At 40.9% G+C, this 28000-nt stretch overlaps 1 protein-coding gene across 1 annotated transcript; it reads left to right on the top strand.

The window, feature by feature from the left end:
- Window positions 1-1095: 1095 nt before the first annotated feature.
- Cltrn (collectrin, amino acid transport regulator) lies at window positions 1096-27032 on the top strand. Its single transcript, XM_032889920.1, has 6 exons — window positions 1096-1226; window positions 1579-1637; window positions 5812-5897; window positions 14750-14863; window positions 16978-17172; window positions 26366-27032. The coding sequence occupies exons 1-6, from the start codon at window positions 1169-1171 to the stop codon at window positions 26520-26522; spliced, it is 669 nt and encodes a 222-aa protein (XP_032745811.1). The 5' UTR covers window positions 1096-1168; the 3' UTR covers window positions 26523-27032.
- The last annotated feature ends 968 nt before the right edge of the window (window positions 27033-28000 follow it).

Below are 28000 nucleotides of genomic sequence, written 5' to 3' on the forward strand. Positions count from 1 at the left end.
TTCCTCCTTGTTGCTTCAAAACCCAAATGTCCTACTTAACCTCAGAGCCATCCAAGCTCATCTCCCCACTCACGACTTTCCAGAAAGGACGTGCCATGGGGGAGGGAGGAAAGCCCAGGGGGGATGGAATGCCCACTGGGGGAGAGCTCGTAATCCCACTATCTTAGACCTCAGAGCAGCTCAGGGGTTGGTTGTGATTTCAGTTTTGGTAGCAAGGTTCCAGGTAAGTCAGGGTAGCTGGGAAAGGGACATTCTCCTCATGCCATTGCTCCCAGTGACTTTAACTCCCAATCCTTGGATACCTCATATGTGAGACGATTGTAACCACTGTGAGGATTTGAGAAATAATCCAGGGAGTTTAGTTCACAGTAAGCAGCTCTTAGTCACTGTTAAATAGTTGCACTGAACCATCTTGTCACTAGTACCGTGTAGCAACTTAACTAAATTACAGTTTCTTAGCAGTTCCAACCCCTTTTAAGGGGTTAGCATTTACTTGTACCTAGTGTCACCAGTACAGAGTGTTGTTCAGGGGAGATTCCATCATCATCATTGTCATCATCATCATCACCATCATTACCATCTAAGGATCATCATATCCAGAAGCGACACTTCATATCATTACTGTTGGGTTTTAGACAGCAGCAAGGTCTTAGAGTTCAGCCCAACCATCCTCTAGTTGGGACTTGTTTACCAACCAGCATTTTAGGAAGTGTTCCCTTTGCTCACCAGAGATGAAAAAGGAATTATATTTGTTTCCCAAGTATGATAGCCCATCTTTGAATCAGATAGATTAGCCTGAAAGGGCACAAAGAAAACCTCCAGGGAGGATTCCGTGCTCTCCACCTTGAGCTAAAACCAGACAATTACATGTAGGAGGCGTGAGGGAGGCTTCTGATTATGTCAGCCTAGGAAACATTCTTCTGGGGTACAGTTCGAGGAAGAAACGACTAACCTGTTTCTCAAATAGATTTTCGTAAATAACTGACAGGAGATGGTTCGCTTCTATGGACGTATTAACCCAACTGATGGGCGTTAATTATTAAACCTTTTAGATGGTGGCTCGCTGATTTCTCCGATACCCTAATCCGGGTCACAGAATGGTTAAAGCAGCTTTAAGTAGAGAGTGGATTTTTGTCTCAGTTTGTCTTCTGTTTGCGACTCTGAAAGAATGCTGTGGGCACTCTTTTTCCTGGTGACTACTATTCACGCTGAACTCTGCCGTCCAGGTACGTAGCCTTGAAGCTTAAAAAATATAGTAAAAGTTTCCTAAATGCTTGAGAAGTTATAAAGTGAAGAAAAAAAAGAATGATTTTTCCCCTAAGTCTTTGGACATGTGGCTTGAAAGGTGAACCAATGACTTTTAGGAATCTGAAGGGAAATGTAAGTGATTTCATAGGCTTTTTGTTCAAGTTACAGGGGCACTGGTACAGATCAATTGTAGTTCTTTGTTACGTTCATCTGGGCTGTGTTAAACATCAGGATTTATCAGGCTCCATTTTCTCACGGTTTTTCCTAATTTACTGCTCTTTGTTGTTTTTTTTTTTTTTTTTCCTTTTCTTTTTCCCCTCCCTCTGGCAGATGCAGAAAATGCCTTTAAAGTAAGACTTAGCATCAAGGCAGCTCTTGGAGATAAAGCGGTAAGTAAAACACCTGCTGTCTCATTGTTTTGTTTTCTAATAGCTTTGGTTTTTTTCAAATAAATGGCTTCTCTGAGTCTTCAAGTCTGATTGCCAAAGCCAGATTACAGTAACACAGGAGTCACTGATAGAAGGAGTTTGCTTAAAGTACATTATCAGTAGTGAATGATTGAATATACATGGGGAAATCATGTTACAGAAAACAGTTTTGAAAACTTGAAACCTTCAGTCCAGGAATATAGAGCAAAGGGGACTGTCTGGTCTGATATAGATGCATTTATTTAGGTTGTCTGCCCTTCACTATGTGGGCATCTAAATGGTATCAGTCTGTTTTCTAGTCATCAGAAAGAAAGACTAGTGCTACCAATCTATTTCACAGTACAGAATCGTCCAGTTCTACATGAAGCTTTGTCCCATCTATGAAGGTGACAGTATGGAAATTGTGCTTGAGATAATAGAAGTTTAAAATCCTCAGAGTCTATAGGGGGTGGAAGAGTAGGAAAGATCATTGAATTAAGAAGATGTTACTGTTGAATTTTAGTGTCAGTTTCCCAGCTCTGCATTAAAAAAAAACAAAAACCTAGTAGATGATATTAGTGCCTCGTACTACAAAAAACAAACAAGCAAACAAGCAAATGAAACCCGGATTGCTAAAGGGATTTGGAGGTATTCTATTTGCTGACCAATCATTGGCTGCCTGAGTTTTCGTTATTCGTCTGATAAGTAATAGTTGTTATAATAGCATAAGAAATAAGCATTTATTAAGACATTATTTTACTTTGTAGTGGGGGCTCTTCAAAGCACTGAACTATCAGCTTCTGAGCCCGTACCCCTTTGAGTACAGGTACATTGATTCTGATTGGATGAGTGAAAAAACACTGCCCAGAGTCATGTGCGACTCTGAAGATCTCAAGCTGTAAATGGCAGGAGAGTCAAACCTAGGGAGTTTGACTGCAGAGACCCAGCTCCCAGCGAGTGTATAAGCCCTCCTATCCCAGGATCTTTAGACTTGACTGCATGTTAGGGACGCAATGGCAGCTAACACTGGGCTTGTCTAGTCTCTGTGGAGCTTATAGTAGTGAGAGAGTCAGTTGTCCATCAAATAGTCAGTAAAGCAAATGCAAATGTGCAGTCTTGGGAAGTAATACAGGGAGGAGTATACTGGGCTCTGGCCTCAGCAGGAGCCTCTGTGCCAGGCACTTCCACAATGTCTAACGTAACCATGAACAGACACAGAGCGGAGAAGAGAGGGATGGCAGAGGGCTGTCACAGGTGAACACAGCAATAATCACAAGCTTAGTGAACGGGAAGGATGGAAGGAAGACCAGGATGTCTGCAACTGAAGCTGTGAGGAAGAACATGGCATTTAAGGGCCTTGAAAAAAGGAGAGCGCATGGGGTATGTGTGCCATGCTGACAGTGGGTGGGAGGGGGTTTGTTTCAAGACAGAGGAGCTGTTGAGAGGCCAAGCTCATTCTGTGAAGCAATATGAAGGTCGAGGAGTTTAGCGGGAGCTATCTTTGGAAAGATGTAGAGCCGAAAAGTCAGATATTGGAGAGGAGGATAAAATAAGCAGAATAAGTTGGGTGTGAACATGCAGAAATATAGGTCACTCCTATAAGAATTTTGGCTTGGACTCGGCTGCTTCAGGAGGCTGGGGCTTGTACATCAGCTGGTAGAGTGCTTGCTTAGCATGTGGGAGGCCCTGAGTTCCATCTCTAGCACCCCATAAACCAGGCCTGCTAGCACTTAGGAGATGGAAGCAGAAAGATCAGAAGTTCACCATCATTCTGCATTACTCAGTTAGCCTGAAATACATAAGACCCTGGGGGGGAAAAGGGAGGAGGAAAAGGGGAGGAGAAACGGGAGAGGGAGAGAGAGGGAGAGGGGAGGAGGGAGGGAGGGGGAGGGAAAGGAAAGGAAAGGGAGAGGGGAGGGAGAGGGAAATCTGGCTGTGAAAGGTTGGAGAGAGCTAGCGCTAGCAGTGGGAAGATCAAGCAGGGCCACAGGTTCTTACTATTGGTTCAGTTGAGCATGAGTAAAAGTCAGAGGACAGGCTCCAGTCAGCCAGACTTGAGTACACAGAAGAAACTGATGTTGTTTCAAGTCTGAGAAGGGAGGAGCAGAGGCATTCCTAGCACACTTGTGGGGATTAGCCATTATCAGGAGAGAAATGTCTGCCACTTCAGGAGAGGAAGTGGTTAGGATATATGTCAGTGGTGGAAGGTTCGTTTCTTTGCCTTAGGAGGTCAAGGGAGTTTAAATTGCTAAATTGAGACATTATCTCTAAATTACAAACTCAGGGGTTAGGGATTAAGCTCAGTGGAGAGCTTTTGCCTAGCAAGTGAAAGTCCCAGGTTCAGTCTTCAGCTCTGGCTGTTGGAGGGACCATTAAAAAAAAAATCAAGTGAGATCCAAGGTGGAAGGGAAAATGTTATGATTGCGGGGGACATGTAGGAAGTTTGAAGCAGTCTTGGGACAGACAATTGTTTTGAGACAAATAATTTCTGGAGAATGCTAAGAGGTGAGCAGGGAATTTGAGAGTAGGGTATCATGAACTTAAAATTAAACAAGCCCATTTCTGTGACTTTGTTACTTTTGACTATTCAACTAAAATGTGAGGGTTCAGTGTTCTTAGATATAGGCAGAAGGTAAAGTGACCAGGGAGACTTGAGGGCTTGGTAGAAGTATTATTCAAATGAGGAAGCAAGTAATGGTTGATGACAGATAAATACATGCAACTAATATGCACTGTGTGGTCCATGAAGTCACTGTCTGTATGCCAGGTATCTGGACAACAGGTACATAAAGTACTAGGAGCCTTCTTGCGTATGTCTCTTCAGGCGCTATTTTGGTCTGTGGGTGTTAAGCCAGGACTGTAACCCTAAGTAACTCTTTCTTTATTCTCCTTCAGTCGTACATTTTTTATTACTGTATGTGTCACTTGCTTTGCCTGGAAACCACTCAGAAACACTTTGAAAGTCATAGTAGAAAGGTGACATGACTGGGAGACACACAGGCTATTTTAGTCTTCCCCTCGACTCAAGTTGGCTCTCTCTGTTCAAGCCCCAAGACAAAGCAGCACTAGTTAGTCTTTTCCAGATCTCAGGAGCTGTGAGCTTTACTCCATGACCTAAGCTGCACTCCTGCTGGCAGAGTGCATGCTCATTTTGTAAGAGGAACTAAGGTGTCCTTTCCAAGATCCGAAATGCAATTTAAAGCCATGCTCTGGCAAGTTCTGGCAGGCATTGTCAGTTTTGTTTGCTACCCTGACAGTCTCATTTATATTTGAGCAGGCTCCATCCTCACAACAAGGCTTCCCTATGTGCGAGCACACACAAGAATGTGCATGTGTATACCTATTTGTAATGTTTATATAAAATTATATATACATATGGTATATCTGTATACTTGTTTTTAAAAATTAAAACAATGTGTATCCATAGAGATCAGAAGAGGGTGTCAGATCCCCCAGAGTTGGAGTTACAGCTGATTATGAGTCACCTGATGTGGATTCCGGGAACTCAACTCAGGTCCTCTGGAATATCAGTATGTGTGCTTAAATGCGGAGCCGTCTCTCTAGCCTTATACATATAATTTTTATTAGACAAACTCTCAATATGCAGTTGTGGCTGGCCTGGAACTCTTTATATAGACCAGGCTGGCCTGAGTTGCTTGCACCACCCTCCTGGGTGCTAAGGTTACTTATTGTAAGCCTGTACCACTGCTGGACCCTAAAGATATTTAGGAAAGAATATACCCTTTGTGTATAGAGAAGGTAACCAGAGGATACATTTTCTGCTGTTGTTTAGGGTCGCCTACTTTTCTTACTGTTCCTTCCTCAGCACACTAAGAAAGCAAGAGCAGTGATAAGAAAATATGTGTTTCCATCTCGGTATGACCCCAGATCTTAACAACACCCTCATGATATGCTAGGATGAACTATCCAAATATCAAGTTTGTTGACAGGCTAATGACAGTGCAGAGTCTAAAACTGTGCAACAGGAAAGGCCAAACTTGGAATTATAGACTTCATAAGAATGTGAGTTGTCATGATCGCCACTGCAAGAGAAACATGGAAGTGGGTGAGGAAAGAAGAAAAGGAGAGTGATGGAACTTCCCACCCAACGGACTCTTTCCCATCTCATTCACCTCTACTTTCCCTTTTCTTTCAGTATGTCTGGGACACAGATGAAGAATATCTCTTCAGAGCAATGGTGGCATTCTCCATGAGAAAAGTTCCCAACAGAGAAGGAACAGAGTAAGCCAACAGCATGGAATCTCAAATGCCTGTTTGAGATTCCAATTTCCATGTTGAACATGCTCTAGTACCCTCCCCTGATGTAAGGGGCCAGCAATTTTCTTTTTATAAAATTTATTATTTATTTACATATTTAGTGTGTGTGTGTGTGTGTGTGTGTGTGTGTGTGTGTGTGTGTGTGTGTGTGTGTGTGTGTGTGTGTGTAGCTTGTTAACTGCTCCTGGGCACCAGAAATGCCTTGCCCAATCCCTTTGAGAGCATACACATCATGACACGCAAGTAGAAGTCAGGACATCTTGTGGGAGTTGGTTCTTTCCTTCTATGATGTGGGTTTGGGGGATGAAACCCAGGCCCTCAGGTTTGGCAGCAACTATCTTTACCCACGGAACCATCTCTGCATCCCTTACTTGGCTTTGTAACTTTCTCTGTAAACTTGCCTGGAACTTGTTGTGGAGCCCAAGCTGGTTTGGAACTTGTGATCCTTCTGCCTCAGCCATTCGAGTGCTGGGGTAACAGGCATGAGACACCTGGAACCTGCATTTTTATAGAATACTTAATGTTCCGACGGGGCTCAGCTTACAATTTCTATCATATTCCCTTCGTTCAATGGGTAACATGACTGTCAATGGCCATGAGCAAAATTATATTTGCATTTTTATGTCCCAAGCTTTCCATGTTTCTATTATACAATATCATTTTTCTTGCAGAGAGCTAGGTAATATCAAAGAAATCTATTCTCTTCTAAAACGTAACCTAAATATGGATCCCCACATTGGTATATATCACATATATATCTTGTTAATTTTCTTAAAAGTACTTAGTACAAACTTTTAAAAAATAGATTTTGTGATGGTGGCTTTTTTGTTTGTTTTTGTTTTTTGAGATAGGGTCTCATGATATAGCCTTGGCTCTCCTGGAGCTATGTAGACCAGGCTGGTGTGGAACTCACAGAGAACTCCCTGCCCAGTCTCTGTGATTAATGTGCTTTCCACTATGCCTGTGCAGCTTTAATAGTTTTACATTTGTTTCCCTACTCTTCTGGATGAATCTTCTCTATTTGTAGAGATTCTTTCCTTTTCTATTTGTGATTTTGCTACCACTCGGCTCTCTACTCCCTCTCCTGAACCTTCAGGTGGGCTGGATAAAGCATCTGGGAGCAAACTTGCCCTGTATGCTCCCAGCTTTCCCGGTGCTGCTTTCTGGTAGACGTGTCTGGCTGTATTTTCTGGGTATTGTTAAGGAGCATTTAGATTAGAAGTTTCCATGTCGTACAGCCTGCCATGTATTACCACATGAGATGGGTCTCAACTTAGCTCTACCAAAGACTGTTACGGTTGAACTTGTTTCATTTCAGAATTTTTGTTGCTGTTGTTGTTGGTTTGAGACAGTCTCATGTGGTCTAAGGTGGCCTTCAATTCATTATGTAGCTACGATGGTGTTGAAATTCTGGTCCTTCTGTCTCAGCATCCTGAGGACTGGGAACCACAGGCATGGTTTAATTTCAGGATTTTTTAAGATTAGGAAGGAAACATTGCCTAGGAACTAAATAGTCTCCAAGGAGTCCTTTCATCTCCAAGCCCTAAGTGCTTTACTAAAGAATGACTTTTGCAGTAATTCAGAACCCAGAGAATAGGATAACTATCAATTGATTTCTTTCAGATTCCCAATATCTGATGTAAGCAAAAAAAGTTAAAAAACAGGAAAGGAAGCTGGGGTGTGATGGTACACACCTTTAATGCCAGGATTCCAGGGGTAGAGGGTGAGTGTCTGAGGCTAGCCTGGTCTACAAAGTGAGTTCTATGTCAACTAGGCCTACATAGTGAAACCCTATTTCAGTTTGTGTGTGTGTGTGTGTGTGTGTGTGTGTGTGTGTGTGTGTGTGTGTGTGTGCGTGCGTGCGCGCGCATGCGCGCACGTGCGAACGCACGTGCTTGCATGTATGATGAAGAATTGGCTAGATAGGCTGGCCAGCAAGCTCCAAGATCCACTTGTCTCTGCCTCCTTTGTTCTCTTAGTGGCGGTGACTTGAAGGGTCTTCATGGTCATGTGTCAGATACTTCAACAACTGAGCTAGCTCCACAAATTCTACACATGTATACATGTATAATAATAATAATAATAATAATAATAATAATAATAATGTATTATACAATGACAAAAGTTTTATAAAAGAAAGTATATAGAGAAACAAGAAAAATTTACCCTAAATTCTCCTCATGCTTTATCAAATTTTAAAGAAAAAATATTAATGACATTTAAATTTATCCTTTGAAAATTCCACATATTTATGCAGTATATTTTGATCATATCCATCCATTATTACCTCCCTTCCATCTCCCCTAGCATTGTAATTTTTAGAAATACAAATAAGGGAGAAGCATAGCAGTGAAAGAAGTACAGTGTCTTGCAGAATACATGAATTCAGTTCCAGCTCCCATGTAGGGCAGCCCAGAACTTCCTGTAACTCCAGCTCTAGACGATCCGATGATGTCTTCTGGCCTCTGTGGGCATGAAACAATAATCACACAGACACATACATGTAATTAGAGGAAAATCAATCTAAATACAAACAAGGTGATCGAATTAGAAAAATTCAAAAGGAAAGAGAGCACTTATCTCTTGGGGATAACAGTAAGGGTCTCTTCTGTGTACTAGCTCTTCTTGTCAGCAAATGCTGTACTTCGCTCTGTCACTGGCACTGTGATTTCCCCCACATGCCTACATTTTCCCTGGTTCATGGTTTTGTTCAACCAAATGTTCTGTTCTTGGGCAAAGGTGATGAGCTATGTAACGTTTCAGAATTTGAGGAATTCACCTTTGGAATGTTTTCCTTCAGAACCTCGGACATTGTGGTGATCTTGAAAGGTGATTCAACTTTCAATGGACACCCAGGGCTTATAGAAGTTTTGTTGCTTATCATAAATCTAACAAAGTATAAAACTAAATCAGTGAAATGTTTTTCTGTGAAGGTCAACGATGATGACATTGCGAAGAACACATTTTCCTTCAGTTGGACTGTGGTGTCAGCCTAAGGAAGTATATTGCTGTAGTGGTAGCCACAGAAATAAATGCCCTTCTGAAAGCCTGCTGTGTACTTGAACAGGCCCGACAGATGTAAAAATATTCTAACATATCCCTGCCTGTCAATTTGACTACTTGTTACCAAAACAGTGACCTCCAAGAAATGAGAATTTCCCCAGAAATCTCATGCTGTGAGAAGGAAAATGCAGGTACCCATCAAGCAGGAAATTGTCTTCTGAAAAGAGATTTCAGAATGAGACTAAAGCCCAGACATGGGGGAGCCAGTAATGGGCAGGGCCACACCTTGACAGAGCTGTTAGATGTGCATATCCTTGGCCCTCCATTTAAACATTGATCTCACTTTAGGGCCTCCAAGATGGACTTTGGGGCTTCCCTGGATCCCATAGTCTCTCTTCCAGTGTGGTCACATTAAATAAATCTCCTTTTCTGCTGCCACTTTAATTTGACTCTTTTAGTTGGTTTATTGAGGGTAGATGTTTGGGCTTGGGACACAGGTTCCAAATGATTTAAACTGGATTTACTGCAACCGGAATTCCAAAGCATTCTTAGTTGTTGTCAAGGAAACTGTCAGCTAGTTAGAAGTCTAGTTTAGTTTTCAGGCAAGCAGACATTTAACTGCGTGTTATACAAATGCTGGCTTTTAAGATAATGCGTCACTTTTTGTAAGATAGGTAGAAGTCTATTGCCAGTGTTGCTTTCTCTTTCTAAGTAGCATAGAACATGTAATGGATTTCTCGCTCTACTTAATTATCCAAGGATAAGTCTTGTGACCTAAAATGAACAATGTGTTCTTGTGCCCATGGAAAGGTAAGGGGATTACACGTCTCATGCTTGCAGACCAGCTCATTTTTAGTCCTCATTTTCAGAAACAAAAGCCTAATTCTTACTACCCTTGGCTTTGTCTGGCCTCATCGATGAGAACTAAATATGGAGCCAGTTTGCAGAGAATTGCCTTAGGTCAGTGCTTCATACATCTAAGGAGGCAGAGGGAACATTTGCGGCTTATTTTTTAGTGAGTCGCTGAAAGAAGCCATTCATGTAGATGTTAATACAATTTTTTGATAAAAAACAAATCATTGGTCAAGGGCTGAAGACATGACTCAGTGCTTAAAAGCATGGTTAAGAGCACTTACTGCATTTGCAGAGAATCCAGGCTCAGTTCCCAGCACCAAAAGCGTGGTTCGCAACTCTTCATAACTCCAGTTCCAGGGAGCCCAGTGCCTTCTCCTAACCTCCACAGGCACCAGCATGTGCATGGTACTGCTAATCCCAAAGATGGATGGAGAGAGACCACCCAAATCATCATGAACAAATTAACTAAAGCCAGCTCTTTTATTCACGTACATGGGCTGCCTCTCCCTAAGGCAGGGTTCCAGAGGTCAGCATTGTATGTGAGGAACACAAGACTTTTTATAGCCAGGGATAGGAGATTTCCAAATGGCAGATTTGGCAGGCAAAATAGGTGCAGAATGTAAGGATAACAAGTTAACCCCTCCTGACACAAAGACATGGTCGGAGGAGGGCAGAACAAGGTAGTCATAACAACAGGTAGCCATAACAAGGTGGTCAGAGATGCTCATATAACCCTCTGAAACAAAGGTAGGGCTGCAAGATGGTTATCACCGACTTTAGGAAACACAGACATGATGGCCATTCCTGGAACAGGCAGTACAGAACCTTTTGTAGTTAAGGGTACAGGTGGGCATAGCCCAATCCTTCAGACACAGGGGCTTAATCATAAACAGGAATGAACCTAGTTGTCTTTACTATAAGATGGCCTTTATTTAAGATGGAGGCAGGCTGGTTCTTCAGTACACACACACGTACATGATTGTAAAACACTCAAAAGAAAAATCAATCCATCATTGTTCACAGTGGTTGCTAAAATAAACTTACATGGTTCCATTAGACCCATCCATATATAAAATTTGGAAAATAGAGGATTTGTATTCAGTTGTGAAAAGTATTTTCAATTTTATTTTATTTTATTAGTTTTTTGAGACAGGGTTTCTCTGTATAGCTTTGTCTGTCCTGGAACTCACTCTGTAGACCAGGCTACCCTTGAACTCACAGAGGCCTGCCTCTGCCTCCCACTGCATCTTTTTTTAAGGTTTATTTTTATTTATGTATTTATTTATTATTTAGTGGTGTATGTGTGTGCCGTGTGTGTGTGTGTGTGTGTGTGTGTGTGTGTGTGTGTGTGTGTGTGTGTGTGTGTGTGTGTGAATGCCTTCAGTGGCCAGAAAGGGCATCAGATTCCTTGGATCTGGACCATATGTGGTTACAAGCTGCCTGGGGTGGGCGCTGGGAACTGAGTTCTAGGCATTTGCGAGAGCTGTAAGTATCTTCGCTGCTGATCCATTTCTCCAGCCCCTATCTATGTGTTAAAGATTCGCAGTTCTACGTCAGCACTTTCTATCAAGTGACTATTTTGTCCTTCAGAGGATGTTTTGCAATACCTGGAAACATTTTTGATTCTCAAAGCTGGAGGCCGAGTAGAAGTCAAATGTGCTGCTAAGAGAATATGTATGTACTCTTTTCCCCACAACAGAATTATCTGGCTTGATTGCGCTTCGTTGTTTTTCTCTAGTAGTATTGGAGTACTATTTCTATGGCATGTGTCATAGTTACTTTATCCATTCCCCTTTATTGATAGACAGTTATGTTGTTCCAATGCTTCAGTGAAAACTGCTACAAAGACTCTCCTCATCAGTGTCTCTGGGTACAGGTGTGCAGATGCAGGAATTTGAGGTAGCCATGCTCCATCTTCTGGAAAATACTTCTAATTAATGTTCCAGAGAGACTTGACCCATTGGCTTTTTAATACCTTCTTTGAATTCCATTTCTTGTGCACTTTGCCAGTACTTGGTATTATTTAAATTTAAATTTGGGAAGGAGGCTGGAGGGATGATTCAGCAGTTATTAGCATTTCCTGTTCTTCCAGAGGACCCAAGTTCAGTGTCCCTGCAGCTGACAGTGGCCTGTAACTCTAGTTCCGGGTGATTGGACGCACACTTCTGACATTTGAAGGTACCTGTTCACAAGTGCATACGTTCATTCATACACATAAATAAGAGTTAAACACATCTTTCAAAAATAAGCCAATTAAAAAGTTTAAAGTCTCTCACTTAAAATTCATTTTACATATTTTGCTTATCAATGAGGCCAAATAACAGAAATTATTCTCAACCTAATACAGGCTCCAAAATGTAGACCTCTGTTTCCTTAGTCTTCACCTCCCTAAAATGGAAACACACACACACACACACACACACACACACACACACACACACACACACACACACACACACACACACACACCATTCTGGTCATATTTGTGTCTTTGTTACTTTTGCAGAGCCACACATTTTGGAAGACTAAGCTTGACAGTTTCTTACCAGTAGAGGTCAGAATTGGTTTGTGGTTCTCAACCAGTGCTTGCTTCTCTCTTCTCTCTCTCTCTCTCTCTCTCTCTCTCTCTCTCTCTCTCTCTCTCTCTCTCTCCTTCCTTCCTTCCTTCCTTCCTTTCCTTCCTTCCTTCCTTCCTTCCTTCCTTCCTTCCTTCCTTCCTTCCTTCCTTCCTTCCTTCTTATTCCTTTTTTGGCTTCTTATCCCAGTGAATACTGAACTGCCTGAAGCCCTTGTTAGTTGTCTCTATTGTTGTTTGCTGCTTAAGATCCCAAGCATGCTGCTTCTCTTAAGGCACACGATGTAATCTGGCCCCAAACCGTAACAGTACCTCTTGTGGAAAACCATGCTGTAGTCCTAGAAAGAAAGAAATTATAGTCGCAGAAAAAAAAAAGAGAAACTCTTACTACTTTATTTCTGGTAATCAGTGTGAAGGCAGATGGCCTGGTCTCGAGCTTCTGTTTCTTTCTCAGAGGCGAGCACTATCAATCCTTTGGTGAAGCTGCAGAGGTAACTTCTGGGGACCTTAGCTTGGACTTGGAGCAGAGTGGTTCGCTTTCTGAGGGCTCTGGTGAAGTTGAGGCAAGTGCAGCTTGAATTCAGGTCCTGATTGCAGAATTCGGCTGTGGGTCTGAGAATGGTCCCTGCGTTCTGGCAAAGTGCCACTGAGACCTTCTGCCCACCTGGATTTGCGTCAAGGTGCCTGAGACAGTTCTACTTAGATGCCCTTCTAGGAGGCAGGCAGATGGATGGGAGCTCTTGAGAGGGTGGTCTCCTTTCCCACAACTGAGGACTTGGTTAATGAAGCACAGAGGACTAGAGAGACTGATGGTTGGGGCTTAGGGCTTAAGCCAAGCACGAAGGGGGCTAGGGATCCTCTGCTTACCCAACTGGCAGGCCTGTGACCATAGACAACGTTATTAGGGGCTGCTACTGCTTGTCAGTGATTCTCACCCTTCCTAATGCTGCAACCCCTTAATACAGTTCCTCACGTTGTGGTGACCCACAACCATGAAATTATTTTTGTGGCTACTGAATACCTGTAATTTTGCTACTGATATGAATTGTAATGTAAATATCTGATATGCAACCTCTGCGAAGGGGTCATTCAACTCCTCCAAAGGGTCACACCCCACAGGTTGAGAAACACTGGCTTAGATGATAAAGGGAACACACAACCCTATACTGTTAGGACCTGCATGGACCATATCTGAGCTAGCTGATACTAGGCGACTGCTCTCTGAATGGCAAGGGGCCCACTTTGAACCTTTGACCTTAGCTCCCCACCCTCCAGATTGGCGTCTACTGGCAGGAGGCCATCTTGGGATATAGCAGCTGCAGCTGGAACTGACGCTGCATGGAAGATACAGGAACTTATCCCTTCTGCTTTCAACTGATGGTCCCAGACACTTAGCTCCATGCAGAGGGCCACTTGCTTCTACTTTTGTTTGTGACAGAGAAAGGAAGAAGAGACAGTTTTCCATACTATGTGGTTAATCTACCGAAGGCCATAGCATTAAAAAACACTGACTCTCCCTCTCCCAGAAGCTATAAACTTATCAATGGCTCCTCTATTAGAAGTAGGGGTCTGTGAGCTTCTCCCAATCTGTGCTAGAAGTCTGACTGGCTCCATCTTGTACAGTCTTGTGCAGGCAAACACAGCTATCGTGAATTCTTGAGCACAGTAGTCCTGTCATGTCCAGAAGATACTGTTTCATTCCAGACCCCGATTCCCTCTTACAGTCTTTCTGCCCCTTCTTCCTCTATAGTTGCTGAGCCCCAGGGTGAGGGTGATGCAGATATCCCCTTGTGGTTAAGCATTCTACTGACATGCGTTCTCTGTACTTTTCTCCAGTTGTAAGTTTCTGCATCGCACAAAGAAACTTCTCTTGAGGTCTGAGAGCTGCACTAATCTATGGGTATACTCTCTGGCTATGATCCATGGGTGTAGGGCTACAAATTTAGAGAACAATCGGTACTGTGTCTATTTAGCAAAATAATAGGACTTGCTTCTCCCCTGAGGCTTGCGAACTTCCCCACCAAGGGTTCTTTGTCAGATTTGCAGTCCTAGGCATGCGTTTCCTCCTTTGGAGCAGACCTTAAATCCATCCATAAACTGAATTTTTATCTTCTTTATTTCCCCCAAGACAGGGTTTCTCTGTATAGCCCTGGCTGTCCTGGAGCTCACTCTGTAGACTAGGCTGGCATCACACTCACAGAGATCCACCTGTCTCTGCCTCCCAAGTACTGGGATTAAAGGCATTAAGATATTCTTTTCAATGGTAGAAATGACTTCTCACATATATCTAAGATTCCCTCGTGTGACAGTGATCAGATCAGAGTGAATAGTTTCATGTGATTTATGATGATATTTTTATAACACATTTCTCCCATCTCTGCAGAATTTCCCACGTCCTGCTTTGCAATGTAACCCAGAGAGTGTCATTCTGGTTTGTGGTCACAGACCCTTTGAAAAACCATACTCTTCCTGCAGCTGAAGTACAGTCGGCCATAAGGTAATCCTCCCCGGGTATGGTGTTCACTGATCCATCTATCAACTCCCTGATGGGCATATCTGTTTCCATAGATACTGAAGAGATCTCACTCCACTCCACACATGATGCACTGATTAATGTGTCAAGTATTCCATTCACTTCGTTTCCAAAAGAGATTGGTGTAGATTGGTAATTTTCCTCCTGTAGCAATTTGCCTTCAGGGAAACAAATGTTTGGCAATGTTTGGACACGTTTTTCTTGTTACAACTGGAGGAGAAGGAGGCACCACCCATGCTAAGCAGGCAGAAATGAGGGATGTTGCTATCCACCCTACTATGCACAGGACAGAACCTCCCTTAAAATTATTAGACTTCAAAGGTCAGTTGTTCACCCTTGCTGCTACCCCATCTACAGTGATTTTTAAAAGCTGAATTAAACTTATTAGCATATATTAATTGTACAAAATAATGAGTCTCACTGGACATTTTTATACATGCAGATGACACATTTAATGATCAAATTTATTCTAATTTTAAAATCTGCACTAGGTAGTCATATGTATGGACTGAGGTGTGGACATGAACAACTGGTTGTAAAGTGTCTGTTACAGCTCTATTGTGAAAACTGAAGTAATTAAACCGAGGTCTTAGCTAAATCTTGTGTGATCCATAGGGGAGGGAGTTCAGTGGTGGAGGTGATATTGTTTGAATCTGACTAGAACTTCCAGTCTACCTGAGAGGAGTCAGAATATGTTCCTGGTGTGGACCAAAATAGCAGCAAAAACCAAATAAGGCAGGGAGATGGAGTGAGGGCACGGAACAAGTTTTGTTTTCCTCACAGTCATAGCTCAGTAATGATACTCACTATTTTGGCAAAAGGTTTTCATTCTCATACTTAAATAGGATTCAATTATGAGGGTTGGGGAGATGGTTCTGTGAGTAAAGCTCTTGCCACAAAGCATAAGGATCTGAATTTGGATCCCCAGAGTTAGTATGGTGACCCATGTCAGTCATCCCAGGGCTCCTACATCAAGATGGGAGGCAGAACCTAGGGAAGTTCATGGGGAACTGGCCTGGCCTATGGCAAGAAAGTAACCGTGTTTCAAAGAAGATGGAAGGTGAGAACTGACATCTAAGGTTGTTTTCAATGACTTCCATGTGACACACACACACACACACACACACACACACACACACACACAGTTATTTTAAAAGATTAGATGATTAATAGAGGAAATGTTCTACAATTTGCTAAAATTACATATAAACTATCCTTTTGCCACTGGAGTTTTTCTTTCCTGTCAATGAATGGTCATGTCAGTGCATAGAGTTGTGAGTTTATGTGATTCTGAGGATGTAACTCAGCTCGTACATACTGAGTGGAGATGTATCACTGAGCAACATCCTCTGACCTTAGCATAGACTTTTCTTGGCTGATGGAGATCTTTCCTGATGGCTGATGCTGGGCTGCAGAGATTCTCAAGCCACGGCTTTAGACCATGATTGCCCAGTCCCAATGCTACCAGCCAAATGTGCCTACCGAGCATTTGAATTGCAGCTAGTCAATCAGGTGCATGCCAAGTATAAAACACACCAATTATCAAACAAAATCTGCAGACTGGTGAAGGTGGTACACGCCTTTGATCCTAGCACTTGGAAGGCAGCTGAAGCAGGCAGATCTCAGTTCTGACCAGCTTGATCTACATAGTGAGTTCCAGGATATCCATGTCTACACAGAGAAACCCTGTCTCCAAACAAAAACAAAACAAAGCAAAAGAACTCTTCACCACCAACCTGACTGTCTGACTCTTACCAACACCTAGATTTCCCTACCCACAGGAAAACAAAAACATTTGCCTTCATGTGTCTTTAGAGTTTTGGGCCCCTGAGCAGTAATTGTGTAGTTACACAGAAGCACTTTTTAAAATATTTTAATTTAAAGAAACAGGTGATCTTTATGTAAGTCACCTTAAAGTTTTGTTATTCATTCAAATATTAAGAAATAAAATGGGGTAGGGGCAGAACTCAAAGGCCTTGAGAGATAGGTATGAACTTGGTATCTAAATGGTTTCACTCCGGTCTTACTTCCTTCTCTAAAATTATATTGCCTTAAAAAGAAATTATATTGCCTTTTAGAATGAACAGGAACCGGATCAACAGTGCATTCTTTTTGGATGATCATACTCTGGAATTTTTAAAAATTCCTTCCACTCTTGCTCCCCCACTGGATCCATCTGTGCCCGTCTGGATTATTGTATTTGGTGTGATATTTTGCATTGTTACAGTTGCAATTGCACTACTGGTTTTATCCGGAATCCGGCAACGAAGAAGGTACGATGTTCAGAATGAATTTTTTATAAAAAGATTTATTTATTTTATGTACGTGAGCACACTGTCTTCACACACACACACCAGAGGAGGGCATCGGATTCCATTACAGATGGTGGTGAGACGTCATGTGGATGCTGGGATTTGAACTCAGAACCTCTGGGAGAACAGTCAATATTCTTAACCTCTGAGCCATCTCTCCAGTCCCCTGGGGATAAATGGGTTAAGGAATATTTTCTACTTTCTTCTGACTGGTTCAAGGTAATGCCTAAAACTTACCTAAGTCATGACTTACAATATAGCTATTTTAATTTTATCCCTTTTGATGGTTTTAAAATCCCGTGTCTCTTATTTAATGAGGTTCCTTTTTATTAATATTTTCCTCTGTTGTTTTGTATTGTACTCTATTCTATTCTCTTTATTATTCTCTGTGTATATATGATTCTCTCTCTCTCTCTCTCTCTGTGTGTGTGTGTGTGTGTGTGTGTGTGTGTGTGTGTGTATGTGTGTGTGTGTGCGCGCGCACGCGCGTTTTAGAGGACAACTTTATGCAGTCAGTTTTCTCTTCTCCCCTATACACTGGCCAAGCTCTCAAACTCAGCTCTTCAGTTTTGCATAATGAACACCTCTACCCCATAAGCCACCCCACTGTTTTTCTTCCACTGTATCCTATGAGACCGTTTTGTATCCAGGCTTGAGTTTAACATCTATGTTCTAGTTTCTTTTCTGTTGCTGTGCCAGAACACTGACCAAAAGCAACATAGGGGAGGCAAACATTTCCTCTTACAGGTTACAGTCCATCACTGAGGGAAGTCAGGGTCAGGGTACAAACTAACAGGGAGGGACCACGGAGGAATGCTGTTTGCTGCCTCACACTGTGCTTCATTCACAGGCTCGAGCTTCGCTAGCTTTCTTAGACAGCGCAGAACTACCTGCCGCACGAACAGTGCTGGCCAGAGTGGGCCGAGTCTTCTCCTCACATGAATTAATAATCAAGACAGTCAGTCCCTCACAGACATGAATACCCACAGATAAACCTGAGAGAGGCAGCTCCTTGAGGTTTAGCCTCTCAGATTACTCTAGGCTGTGTAAAGTTCTAGGTTGTAATTTTGTATGCTGGCTACACGGAGAAAAGCATACTTTTTGCATGGGCGGAGTTAAGCTTTTGGTAGTAATTCACACGCAAATGTCCATAGTAGTACAAATGTTTTAAGGTCTCCCTACCATTGCTGGCCTGGGGCCTGTAGGCCAAACTCCTGCGCCAATCTTCTCTTCTACTAGTGGATACTGGTCCCTTGTGTGTTTGTCATTGTAAAAAGTTGCTGTTGCTTGTGGCTTTTGAACCAACTCCCTGAATCAGGATCTACTGGAACACTTGTTTAGAAAGTGTAGTTTTTTTATCCGACTCTCAGATTCGCTAAATTAGGGTACTTGAAAGAAATACATTTTGATATTGTCCACGTTGTCTTAATTTCTTTAGTTTTCAAATATTCAATTTACCAGCTCACATGCAGGGTCCAGTTTCTTGAGTTCATTTTCTTGCATTCAGTGAGACAAGCTGAATTAATGTCTAAATTATTAATATTTCTTCAAAGGGAAATTCCAGATCAGTGGCAGTTATTGGAGTAGCAGCAAGGAGGGGAGACAAAATTTGTCAGCATGATAGAAGGAGAATATATTTTTGTTTATAAGTATCTCTAATTCAGAGAGGAAAATGAGAACTTCCTCAATTGAAAAAAATATGATTGTAAATTATGTGCATGTGTATAAGGGTGTGTGTACACATGAGCACAGAAGGCTGAAGAAACTAGAGATGGGTCCCCCTAGGGTTGAAGTTAAAAGTGATTCTGAACCACCTGCTGTGATGTTAGAGACCAAACTCTAGTCCTCCATTAGAGCAGTATACGCTCTTAAAAGTAGAGGCATTTTTCCAGCACTCCCCCTGCCCCCCATTAATCCTTCCCTAAACCTATCTACTCCTGTCTAAACCTTCCTTTCTGATAAAGACAGAAAAAAATTCAGTGAAGGGGCACTCTGGGGATATGCATCCTAAAACCACAGGGACATGGTTTGTGAAAGGCTTGATATCCAGTTGGGACCTGTGGGGTGTGTTTGATCAAATATGTGTTGAATTAAACACCTCTCCTCACACTTATCGCTTTTACTGTGTACTTCCCTAATTACTAACAGAAGCATTTTAAGTTTCAAATACCTCCATTTTTCCCACAAATGGTAACACTGTGGTACAAACGTGCTATTTGTTTATGCTTTAAACTAAGCCCCAAGACTAGGATCAAGTGGTACTTGCTTGACTTTTCTGGGTGATTGTGACATGATGTGCTGACTTATTTGCTCTGGCGCATGCATTTGTTTTAGGTTTTAGAATATCAAGATACATTTTCTTGCAATATTTGAAAATCCACACTTGGCACTTTAAAGTTGTATTTCTTCTGAGATGTTTATACTTCGTGGGTCCAAATGATTTGAAAACGTTTGTGAATTGACATCATTTGCTTGATTCCCAATTTCCTTACTAGTACAATATAATGCAGGACTTTTTTTTTAAAACAACACTAGATTCAGGAGATAAAGTGCTTAGGTTGGAAGTATTGATCTCGTACATTATGCTCTCACACAGAACCCATTACCTGTATTCCAGTACAAACAAAGAGGCAGGGAAACGGGAGTTTGGGAGGAGAATATGGCTTTGTGGTCTTAGTCATTCTGCTTAAATTTACCTTTGCTGGTTGCATGTAGATAACTTTTCTTCACTGATAAGCTAAGTGTACTGGAAATAATTAACCTGATAGGTTAAAAGACTCAGTACAAGAGAGTGCTTAGGATGCTATCTGGCATACAGTGAGTGCTCGGCAAGTGTTAGCTCTTAGTGTTATTTTATCTTCTTGCCATTTGCTGGTCTTTCAGCTAGTTTGTGATGGGATCAGCTATCTCCTTCCAAACAGATTCTGCAGTAATATAATAATTGGCTGCATAGTATCATAATCTGTTGCCTAGGAGAAGCGAGGCTGTTGTTACAATGCTGCCTTCACAAATTCATTTCACATCCAAACTAGGAAAACAGATGGGCAAATGTTTTGTGGAAACCCGCACAGCATCAACAATGATCAAATATAGTCAGGACCATTATGGCAATCTCCCCAAGCAAAATGATTTCTGTTTTAAGTTTGATACTATCTGTAGTGATTTTTCTCCTTGGCAAAGTATTGTTTCAAAGAATAGGAGAGGGTACAGTTTGAAGTGGGGGAAAGCCTATGACTCCATTTTCTAGAGACAGGGTCTCATGTAGCCCAGACCTGTCTAGAATTAATCATACGGCTGAGGATGACCTTGAACTATTGATCATCCTGCCTTTGCCTCCAATATAGTGAGATCACAGGTCTGTGTACCGTGCCTCGTCTGAAAACTTGTTATAATCATACAGAAGGTATATCTTTTCAAGCCTTGAGGAAGAAAGCTAATGAAATGTTCAACTTGGCCCAGCAGGGAAAGGTCAAAAGGTCAAAGGAAATGATCTAAGTTTGACCCCTAGAACCCACATGCTAGAAGAAGAGAACAGATTCCTGCCAATTACCTTTTGACTTCCACACATGCCATGGCTCGCAAACACCCATTCACACATGCTTACACTAAATAAATAAATAAATAAATAAATAAATAAATAAATAAATAAATGTAATGAAAGTTTTTTTGAGAAATGTTTAACCATCCCATCTATGTGTTAAATAATAGTGAACAGAGTTTTGTGTTCCAAAATCACAGACTGAGAAGACCTGAAGGGGCTATGTGGTCCTTTGTGCTACTGTTCTGAGTCTATGGAGAGGCATGCTAAAGTTGACTAAGGCGGATGCATAGTTGACTTACCACTGAGGAAATGTCTCAGGCAAGGCATTAATCTGTTAGTTTTGTTAATGACAACGTTACACTGAGCACTCAAACTGTGGGGATGAGAGGCTTGAGTTCAAACTAGGTAAACTCAAACTTACATATGTGAACTTACTTGGTCACGTTACCTAATTTCCATGTGTCTCAATTTTCCTGCCTATAATGAGGATGTAATACCTCACAACTTGTCCCCCCCTTTACTTTGATGTCCTTTCTATTAGGGGAAGGTGACCCAATGAGTTTCACTGGGATTGCTTACAGGAGCACGGGTGAGGGTTATTCACAGGGGCATCAGCAACTTGCCAATGGTCACACCACTAAGGAAATTATCTTTCTTTCCTGTACCAATCCTTAATTGTATGTAAATCTTCTCAGGGAGGGAGAGAGGTCATTCTGAGGTCCCTTTAGAGGGGTACATTTCTAAACACAGCAAGGGAAAAAAATTATCAAGAAATTTCTCATTTGACTTACACTTTTATTTGTAATACAATTTATAAGAATATAAAGTTTGTCTGTTTTTTTTGAGACAGGGTCTCACTATGTAGCCTTGGCTGTACTGGAACTCATTATGTAGACCAGGATGGCCTCCGACTCACAGAGCTCTGTCTGCCTCTGCCTCCTGAGTGTTGGGATTAAAGTGAGAGCCACTACATCTGACTTGAATGTCAAGTTGTAATGTGTGAAACGATTGAGAGAATTACAGCTTTGTACAAGAAGGAGGATATAAAGAAACCCAAATACACTTTGATTTGCCACTGACCTTACAGGAAAAGAAGAATAACTAGTAACAAACCAAGAAAATTTACTAATGACTCTGCTCAGGTGTGAACATTAGCTAGGGTTCTATGTCTTAAGTCCTTGGCCTTGCTGCATTACTAGTAACAAGACTATGATCTTCTTGTAGGCAGGGCCCATCTCTATTATCTATGATTGTGTCTTCTGTGATCTGCACGAAAGCTCCTATCATGGAATGAATCATCAATAATCAAATAAAAAGTACACATGCAGTAGTAAATCATTGTGCCAAGTGTAGAGGCTGATGTATCTAAAATAGTGTTCTAGGACTTTCATGAATCATATTCCATTCTGAAAGAAAGGTCATTACATATATCTGAAACTCAGTTTTCATCATCTGAAAAACAAGGACAATACAATCTGTACTGCATTGTAGCAGGAACTCAAAAGACAAAAACACATAGAAGGTATCTAGTAAAATTCATGCCATGGAGAAATTCTTATCACCATTATTATCCTGATATGATTGAAATAATTAGCTATTGGAATAATACTGGTTATTGACCAATATTAAAGAACTTGCCTACTGTGTTGGATAATTAGAAAGTTGCCAGAGAAGCCAGGCACCATACTGCAATGTCCACTAAGTCATTCCAGCAACAATGACATTTTCCTTAGGAATTGTTTAGATGGATCATTAGGACTGCTCTAATTGCCAATAATTATTTCTGTCTTATTTGAAAAATGTATTTGGTCTAACTGTTGTTTTCCTGGCCATTCTTGGGACTTACCTACTGGGCCATAGTTTTAAGAGAGACACGAATACTCCTTTTGCTTTTACTCATATATCAGAACAGAGCATATTTTGGTCAACAACACACTGAATCCTCAAAGGCCTCCTGAGATATCTCATGTCCTCCCTTTTTAGACCACCTCTCTCTGAATGTATGGGGGATAAGCTCCTCCAATCTCTTAGGAGGTAGCACAGCTTTCCTTCTTAGACCCTTCAAGAAGAAAGAATTCATGCTTTTAGCAGAACATCAAATGAGAATAATCCAGAAAGACAGTTAAGTTTTATTATGCTCAGTAAGAGCAACCCATGGGTACTGGATTGGTTTATTATGGCACAAGGTATGCAATGTGACGAAGTGCTATAAAGTTGTTAGATAACCTTTGAGCTGCTTATCATGTCTACCAACTAGCAAGTTCCTGACGCCGCAGTTTGTGAAGCCCAGGAGAACCAAGACTCTGAACAACTGGATCCAAGGTCACACTAAACAAGATGTCCCTGAGTTGTCTCCAACACAGATCAATTTGATGTTTCCATAAGGATTTCCCTCTGACTCTTTCTGGTCATTTCCTGTTTGTATTTTTTTTTTTATTTATTCCCTGTTCACTGTGGTGCCTGATTGTCTTTCCTTTGTAGTTGGAAGAGGGGATGTCAGATCCCTTGCATTGATCCACACATATCCAGCTCTCTGTTATTATTTTTCTAACCCCACAAAACTATGTTTTACAGAAGAAGCTGGCTGGCCAGTAGACACTTGCCATTGTTTCTCAGACTACCTTTGCATTGCATATTCCTCTGTTTATATACATATATGTACCAGTGCATATATATGCCATATCACAGATTGTGTGTATACGTATGTAAGTATATGCCAGCATGTGTGTATGTCCCACATTACAAAAATTCACCAATATTTTTTTTTTGAGACAAAGTCTTACTATGTGGCCCAGATTGGCCTCAAACACACTCTGTATTCCATGCTGGCCATGAATTCACAGATGTCATCTGTCTCGCCTTCTGAGGGCTGAAATTTAGTGATGTGAACCACCACTACCGAAAGGTTTTTGTCATATGGACCGACATAATTCAGAGCAAACTTTAAAATCTATTGTTAGAGAAAGTCATTATTCACTCCAAGCCAAAGAACAATTTTATGGGGGATTTGTTTTTATTTTTTTGCTTTTAAAAATTATCTTTAATCTTTTTTCCCTTTTGTTGAAGCCCCCTCCTTTTAAAGTGATGGACTGTCTCCCAACTTAAGTCATACTTGTTAGTAAATGCTGTCTACTATGAGAGGAAGTGGTGTGATTCACTATTACAGACATTAGTTACTTAGACTTTTTGGAGGACATAGAAAATGGTGGCATCCCTACATTAAAAAGAGTATTTTAGGTCTTTCAGTGGATGAGTTAGCCTGGTGGGAGGATGCTCTCATCATATTAAAGTCTCAATGCATGTCTGTGCTGGTTGTTGAGATTTGAATGGCCAGTGTTGTGTCTTCATCCCAAGAAAGAGGCAACACAATAGCCTACCTGCAAAGACAACTCCACACTTCCAACCCTGCATTAAGCCAGAACCTTTATGAGTTGATGTTGAAAACCCAACGACTCCTATTTAGTGATTGCCCAGAGAGTTACTTGTGCCATTTTATAATGGCATATACAATGGCAAAGTACTATCAAATGATAACATCAAGATTGACAGAATTGGAATGCTACTTTAGTTTTCATTCTGAATGTCAACTATTTAATGTTATTTAGTACAGCATCAGCAAAACCCGGTAAAACGATACTAACTCCTAATTCCTAAGATTGGAATATAAGTATCTTCTTCATCCATTAAAAGAAGACACAAGAGATTCATAAATTTTCCTAAATATATATGTCTTCCTCCTCTCCTCTCTTTCTTCTTGTTTCCCTCTCTTCTTTTCTTCTATTTATGATAGATTTCATTCAACAATTACACTGGATTAGTGTTTGAGTACCTTAGCCTACAATGTTAGTTTGTACATCTATTCATCCACTTGTCCATCCATCCATCCCTCCATCCATCTGACCATCCAAAACTTTTTTGTCTATCCACGCAACCATTGTTCTACATTCGTTGATTTATCTATCCCCCTGAATTGAATGATTACCTTTGAGTGAGTTCAGAACAGGTGTGTTTGTTTGTTTTTTTGTTTGTTTGTTTGTTTGTTTTTGTCTTTCTGAGGCAGGATTTCTCTATGTATCCCTGGGTGTCTTGAAATTTGCTCTGTAGACCAGACTGGCCTCAAACTCAGAGATCTGCATGCCTCTGCCTCCAGAGTACTGGGATTAAAAGTGTGCGTTACCACCACCCTGTCAGGACAGTTATTTTTATAAAATGTCTTTAAACTTGCCTTCTTAATTATGAGTGTCAGATGAAAAAATTAGAAGGAGAAAGAATGCAGAAAAACAAATAATATTTGGGATCTTCTCAGTGTTCATCTGAAAACACTTGACGTTTTTTCCACCTATGGGTAGTCTTTTGTATCTCATATGTGGTTTATGAGGGTATTCTGAGATCATGTGTAAAGCCTATTTGAGTATCACTTACTCAACTGTTTTGTCTTCATCGGTGAGCCTCTGCAGAATCGACTGTTAGAGCAGTAGCGACTTTCCATTGCTCTTTATTAGCTAGAATTCTCCTGTAAATAAGAGCTTGTTTTTCTTTCCCCCTTTGTGTACCAAATAGTCCTTAAAACACACGAAATTTTACTCTCTTGTAGGACTTTTCGGGAAATCCCCTTCTGATCATCATCAAAGAATTTTTGCCGTCTCCTTATTTGTCAGATACCTGAGTTACTGCCACCATTGTTGGGAGTCCCTAATGATATCTCAAGGCCCCAGTGGTATATAGCTTTCGACACTCTGAAGAAACATTAAGGATATGAATAGCAAGTACATGGGGCGTCAGAACATCAGAAACTCCAACACTCAACTCTGTCATGTAGAATAGGAATGGCTTGTAGTTGCAGCTGAGTGCTCTAATATAATTAGCAAAGTGAATTTTGAACTATAAACCCAGACTTACCAATGAACACAACTATTTGGTAATGAGTAAAACCAGCCAGTTTGTAGCAATTCATTTCTTCAAAGTCAGGTGAACTGGCTTTCTGATATTTCATTAATTTGAGCTTCACTCAACATTACTTTGTCAAATTCCATGAGAGGAATTTATTGCCTTTTGAAATTCCATATGTTACATAATTAGGTTAGAGCTCAGTTTTTTATATTTTGGTTTTTTTTTTGAGACAGGGTTTTTCTTTATATAGCCTTGGTTGTCTCTGGAGACCAGGCTGGCTTTGAATTCACAAAGATCCACCTGTCTCTGCCTCCCAAGTGCTAGGATTAAAGGCATGCACCGCCACTGCATGGCTGAACTAATTTTTAAAAAGTTGCCAGTGCACTATATATTTCTTCATGCAACTTGTTTGCATGGAGTTATTTGCAAATGAATTAATATGTGTGTCGTATATTAAATATACCTATTCTTACGCTTCTTAGGCTGGTGTTTTAAATAAGACTACTTGTTCTAACTAGTATGTACATGTCATTAATGTGGAATCTTTATCTTGGTAGTCTTTTTACCCCCATTAACTGTTATAGTCCTGGAAAGCACACAGCAATTATTTCAGCATTCATATCCTCTTATGCCCCTTTCTATTTGTCACGTTTGCAAACAACACCATATTCATCCACAGCTTCCTCATCCTAGATTCCACTCTCTCTTTTCATGTTCTTTCAGGAACAAGAAAGGACCACCTGGAGTGGAGGATGCAGAAGACAAGTGTGAAAACATCATCACAATTGAAAATGGCATCCCTTGTGATCCCTTGGACATGAAGGGAGGGCACATTAATGATGGCTTCTTGACAGAAGATGAGCGCCTCACCCCTCTCTGAGAGTGACAGTCTTGTAAGAAATTTTCAAGATGCTTGAATGTGATAGACAGCAATAGGCCACTGAAATCATAAGGAGTTAGTTGGCTTCTCAAAATATTCTAGAATTTTCTTTTTGATAACCAAATATGTAAATGTAGTTACACGTGTTTGTAGTTACTGATTTGAGCATCTTTAGAAATTAAGTCAGGGCTATAACTATATTTCATATTTTGAAGACCTAAGGAAAAATTCTTACCACTGGAGAATGACTATAGCATGGCACAGAAATAATTAAAAACGGATCTTTTTGAATACTGTTTGTATTAGTCTGTACATGATAGGCAAGGAAAAGTAAACGTGAGATGGATGAAAATGGCAATGGAATTTTATTCTGTTCTCACACAAACAGTTGCTTGTATATTTTATACATTTTAGCCTTTAGTAGGGCAAGCGGATCTTTTTGTTGTTCGCTATTTGCAATTTGTACAAGTCCTATCTACGCTGATATAATAAAAGTAGTGATCATCTCACTTTGATTGTGTGGCTGACTATGCTTTGAGACATTTTCACATGGTGGAACATACTGAGTCTAACTTTATTATTTATATTTAATTTGATCTAAAGCCCTAGAAATTTGTGTTGGTCTTATGGGTATACACCCATTTTGTTTTGTTTTATTTTCAAGACAGGGTTTCTCTGTGTAGCCCTGGTTGTCCCGGAACTCACGTTGTAGACTAGGCTGGCCTCAAACTCACAGAGATCTGCCTGCCTCTACTTCCTGAGTGTTGGGTTTAAAGGAGTGTGTCGACACTGCCTGGCGTTATTTGTGTACATCCTTGCTTGCAGACACTTTATTTTCACACACATTTTTAAAATTTAAACTAATCTTTAAGTTCATGCATAAAACAGAAAACTGTATATTTTAAAATTCTAACATTTATTTTAGTGTGCATAATGTGTGTGTGTGTGTGTGTGTGTGTGTGTGTGTGTGTGTGTGCATGCCCACAAGTGTCATAGCATGTATATGGTATGTGAAGGCCAGAGGACAGTTTTGGGGTATCACTCTCTCCTTCCACCATATGGGCTTCAAGGATGGAACTCAGGTTGCCTGGGTTTGCAGTGAGCAGCCTTACCCACGAATCCATCTACTTGTATATATTTTTATGTATGTAAAATACAGGCATGGTGATGCATATCTACAACATATTCATAACACTACATTATATACAGCATGATTTTTAAGGCAGGATCTCACTATGTAACTCTAGCTGGCCTAGAACTCACTGTGTAGACCACACTGACCTCATGAATTCCCAGAGACCCACCTATCTCTGCTTTCAGAGTGTTGGGATTAGAGGCATCCTGGAACACCCAGCATGATGCTCTGTTATCTGTATGCAACTATGTGATGCTTAATGCAGATTTAGCATACCCATCTTCTTGAAAAACATCATTTCTTTTTGTTGAAAACATTCAAAACATTTTCTTCTGTGTTTTTA

The sequence above is a fragment of the Rattus rattus genome, chromosome X (assembly GCF_011064425.1).
Source record: "Rattus rattus isolate New Zealand chromosome X, Rrattus_CSIRO_v1, whole genome shotgun sequence".
Taxonomy (NCBI): domain Eukaryota; kingdom Metazoa; phylum Chordata; class Mammalia; order Rodentia; family Muridae; genus Rattus; species Rattus rattus.